This window comes from Montipora capricornis, chromosome 4 (genome assembly GCF_036669925.1).
Source record: "Montipora capricornis isolate CH-2021 chromosome 4, ASM3666992v2, whole genome shotgun sequence".
Classification (NCBI taxonomy): domain Eukaryota; kingdom Metazoa; phylum Cnidaria; class Anthozoa; order Scleractinia; family Acroporidae; genus Montipora; species Montipora capricornis.
The window spans coordinates 19,900,834-19,905,833 of NC_090886.1; the positions used below are offsets into that span (position 1 = coordinate 19,900,834).

A 5,000-nucleotide genomic window follows, 5' to 3' on the forward strand; every position below is an offset into this window, starting at 1 on the left:
GAGGGGCACTTTAAGATGTTGGACGTGTGACATGAACACAGTGGCTTATAAGATTGAGGTCCTTTTATGGCCAATCCCAAGTGAACAAATCCTTTAGCATTGGTTACTTCTTTAACTGATACTTTGAGATTATTTTTACTACAGCACTATGCTCGACCGTTCAATCTTTTATTTAAAGAAATGCTCGAGAATTCTTCGATCTTGAGCTGCCTGATAAATGGTTTAAAACGCAAGAATAATTATCTTCTCTCAAAAGCAAAAGCAAATTGCACTTTGGTAGGCTTAATTTTTTATGGATGGCATGGTTCAATTGGCAACCAAAACACTTTGCTCAGGGTTTTAGTCGACAGTTTTGTAAAGTACCGGACATATTTCTGAAAGCACCGGACTTGACATTTTTGTGACAAGAAGTCTCAAAAACGCTGTTTCCGGTGTTTCTGGAACCCAAGAATCAGTTTCCTTGGTAAGGCTGAATTTCACTCAAATTATAGTAAAAAGTAAAACAAACCCCTCAAATATTGGCATCAAAGTACTTGACATGGAATGGGAGCACCGGAGGGACGAAACGTCCGGCCTCAAACGAAGACCCAGCTTTGCTTATGAGTTAAATGTTGTATAACGTATTCCCCGGCATACCTGCATCTCTGGTCCTGCTGTAGCAATTGCTTGTATTGTATCAGCTCCAATGGATGACACCATGTTCTGAAACTTTTCAATTTCAATGGCTGCCAGCTCTTTCACTTTGGATACATCCAGACCGTCCTGTTCTGATTGGTATTTCAGTTCTGCTTCTCGTGTTTTCGTTAGACGCTGCAGTGCAGATTCCTTTTAACGAAAAAAAGGAACATCGGAACACTTCGCGAAATCTAAAATAAACCGCTTAAAGGACGTTCACGCGTTCCCGCCCTCAGTAAGGGTATGAGGTGCTAACTCCAAAATTAGGAAAAAAAGGTGGTGGAGGAGGTCGCCGACTTTGTTTTGGAGAAAAAGACATTGGGAATTCCGTGATAAATTGTAAAAGTAAAAGTTTTGATATAAAGGTTTTTACGAGTGGGTGTTTTTAGATAATTGCATTTCTTTAGGAATGATGATGTAAACGTTTGAGGTAATCCTTAACCAGCGTTTTTGTTAGCGCTCTCTCGGCATTCATTGCGACGACGGAAGAGAAATTGAAAAAAATCATTACCTTTTCAGAGAGATTCTTTCGTTAATCATTTTTATTTGTAGAGCATAACCAGAGAAAGAAAACCATGTTTACAAGAAAGACTAGGGTAGCCGACCATTTGATTGCAGAGTAAGCAAGCTAAAGAGCTGCATGCGCTCACCAAAGCTACACTTGCCGAGTCCCTCCCAAGGGGTTTGGGGAACAAGGAAACATGGCAAATTTAAACTGGGGAACAGGGGAACATTGACAAAGTACCTTAGGAAACGAGGGAACATGACCAATTTTAGGGAAAAAAACGCTGGGAACAAGATTGAAAGTAATTTCGGGAACATAAGCATTGTTTCCAGTTTCTCTTGGGACTTACAATGGTCCCAAGAGAAATAAAAACAATGCATGTTCAAACAGAGTTATTACAGTAAGGACACTTGAACCGTGAACACTTGACATTTTTGAGTACATTTTTTTTTTGGGGGAGGAAGAAATAAAGGCTCTTTTATGATGTATAGTGTTACATGTATAGCATTTTGTAAGTGTAAAAACATTAAATGCTCTTGTCAAAAGGACGAGCCCACATTCTATAGTCACTAAAAAAATGTACAAAAAAATATGGTTCGAGTGTCCTCACTGTAAGTGTCCTCATTTCGACATAATAAATTTAAGACAGCTTTTCATTTCGAAGAAAAATAAAAGCGGTGGGAACTTCTCGCCAAATAGAAGGATAAGCAAGAAAGATCAGGTATGTGCCTTTTAACAAAAAAGGGAGGAAAAAAATTCTCGCCAAACCGAACAGTACTATATTTTATGTATATCTATCCTCCATCAAAAATGATGATTCTTTCAAAATAACAGAGCATGGTTGTGTATCATCAAGCTATCTCGATCTTTTCGATCAAAACAAGAAAATTTCTAGTGGGAAGGACTGCTAAATTTGTTGTCCGACCGACAAGAAAGGCTTTTCCATGCAAACAGAGAATGAGTGGTCTTCTTGCCGACCCAGGGGCAGCCTGACAGGTTGGATGAAAAAAAAAAACCCACAAAACTGACTGCCCTTGTGTCTCTGAGGTTGTGTTTGACAAAGTACCTGGCAGTAAAGAATTCAGCAAACTACTGATGAATTTGGCAGCAACAAGTTCTTGCAAGACTATTCATTGTAAGGAAAAACTTACGGCCTCTATCTTGGCAGCTTCTGCCTTCAACTTGGCTTGTTGTACCGCAGTTTCCCCTTCAATCCTAGCAGCTTCTGCCCGTGATTGGGCTTCAGCCTTCGCTTGTCCTGTTGACTCCACTGCAGCACTTTGAGCCTGCAACTCTAATAACTCCTTGCGTGCACGCTCCGCTTCAGCTTCATCTGTTATCTTTTGCCTTTCCAGTCGACCTTTGGCCTCTTGTTCGAGCCGTTCAGCTTCATGTCTGCAATCAAACGTCAGATGCCGATTAAATATAGGCGCTAGCTGAACTGCACTGCTTAGCAGATGCACCCAAATATCGGTAGAACCAACAATTCGCAATCCTTCTGATTGATCAACCTACCACCAAAACTGAAAAAGTAATTAACTCTGTCACTGCCCTATGTCTGCTGATGGATTTATGACGAACAAACTAACTGACTGTTTTTCTCGCGCTTAATTATCCCAGGAATTCAATCTGAGCGTATCTACTTAGCCCTTGTATGGAAATCGGCCCTGAAAAGGAAATACCAGCCAAGGGTATTCAATATGCCGATTCCGCAGTGATTGGACATGTACAAGTTATTAAAGTGAAGGAGCAGGTTAGCTACGAAACCTGCTCTCGACTGACCCAGTAACCTAGTTTCTGGAGTAAACGCGATCTATTCCGGAGGTTACGGGTTCCTGAAAACAATACATATGAAAGACATATATGAATTGCTAAGGAAAGCCGGATGGGTTCAAATCCCTTTTAAGGCTTTCCTTTCGTTACTGCTCGAGTAACATCGATAACTCCAATGATCTAAAGATCTGAAAATTCCGTTGCTGGTTCCATTCCTACCCAAGGCCAAATTATTCTTTTCAGCCCTTCAATGATATGATGGCTAACGATCCAATGGATTTAATTTCCTGAAATTCACTAAGCGCTATAAAGTACCCTTAGGTCATTTAATGTATACATATTTCACGCGGCCAAGCAATCCTGATAAATTGTCGGATTGACCCTGACTGAAAAAAGGTAAAAGAGTCGAAAAAGCTAACTTTCGTCATTATAACCGACAGTTTGAAGTCTCAGCTTCCCGTTAATAATACCTTGCCGTAGCCTCTTGTGAATTGGTGGTGATTTCAATGGCTAATTGTACAGATTTCTGTAAAGCATCCCTGGTGCGCTGGTCAACTGGCTCCACAGATTGAATGTCGATGCTGGTAATGTTAAGACTGTTGGCTGGAAAAGTAAACTTGTTTCGGATTTTATGATTGTCATCAAGTCCGAACACGGATGTTCGGATGATCTTTGCTGAATTCTGCAGAGGAAAGCACAATTCGTATGTAGGATTGAGTGTAGTAAATGCTTTCAAGCTATTTTACTTGAGGATTGTACACAAAACCTGACATTACTTGATCCCTGTTTACCGTGCGGTTATAATCCCTGATACTACTACCCGGGCCTTAATTAATTTTTGTACAGTTGTTAACGCATGCGTTGTATTGATATTACTGTTTTAACTCCTTTTTTTCTGTACGACATCCGTGTCATGTTTCCTTATAACGCAACAGGAGATTATCAACACTGACCTACGAGTAAGAGATTTCAAATATTAACACCTCAGTAAACTGTTAAACGCTGCAATGGCGTACACAACAAAACAACCACTGCGCCAAGGACAGTCATGGAGGCATATATGATCCCACAGTTGCACAGAGTTCCTTGTCGCTTTGACAAATGACGAAGGACGAAGGATTGAAACGTCAGCTCACAAATCTTTGTTACGGTGACTAATTTACTCAATTTTCAACTCGTTTTGATAAAGCCAAATTTTAGCGTTTCACTCCTACATTGACGCAGAACCACAGTTTCTTTAGAACCCAACCCCTTCATTCGCCGCTTAGTTCCTGTAAAGGTTATTCCCAGTGGTCGAGGCTTCGCGCGTTAATGGATGTCATCATCACCATTACTTAGTCACGCAGGTCAACTATATAGCTGATGTGGACCTAGCATTAGAACAATTGAAAGCAACTTAAAACTAATACTTACAAATAATACAATAGCATGTATATTACAAGAGAACTTGAATAAAAAATCAATCGTAATTTTCACTCAAATCCATGTATGATACAAACTAAAGCTACTTAAAACTAATACTAACAAATACAATACTAAATATATTACAAGAGAGAATTTGATTACAAAGATTAATAATAAATACAACTTAAATCCTAATATTGTATGTTCTCAATTAGAACTCTGAATTTCTCAAGGTTACTTTTAAAAGAGCATGGGTTTTAAATATAGAGCGTAATTCGCCGGAAAGATTATTCCATACCTCTTACTAACCGAGTTCGAGGTCCGTACTGTAAGTTACGGACCGAGTTTTTCCCCGGGAAAAAACGAGGATCCGTAACTTACAGTCATCATCATCAGTCCTTTTTGCGCCATGGGACGCATAAGGCCTCAGTAACTTACAGTACGGACCGAGAAAACGAGGTTAGTAAGATATTTATTATATCTCTGAGGTTAACCGGCGCGCGGGCAAGGAAACTAGTCAAAGTAAAGCGGAAGGTTCAACTGCCACAAAGAATGCCGTGCCAAAATCCCAAAAACTAAATCTTCGTGGCTGTTAAGTTTGAAATAGTTGCTTGCAAGATTCAAACAGTTTTCAGTACAAGTT

The 5,000-nt window shown here is 39.8% G+C and overlaps 1 protein-coding gene across 5 annotated transcripts in view; it reads right to left on the reverse strand.

The window, feature by feature from the left end:
• The window catches only part of LOC138045730 (major vault protein-like), a 44,927-nt gene that overhangs the window by 1,782 nt on the left and 38,145 nt on the right, over positions 1–5,000 (reverse strand). For all 5 annotated transcript variants that reach the window (XM_068892323.1, XM_068892327.1, XM_068892326.1 and 2 more), the window contains 3 exons: positions 3,424–3,635; positions 2,332–2,575; positions 637–825 (listed from right to left, as the gene is read on the reverse strand). In XM_068892323.1, coding sequence (XP_068748424.1) covers positions 637–825; positions 2,332–2,575; positions 3,424–3,635 — 645 coding nt within the window. The remainder of the gene's footprint in view (positions 1–636; positions 826–2,331; positions 2,576–3,423; positions 3,636–5,000) is intronic.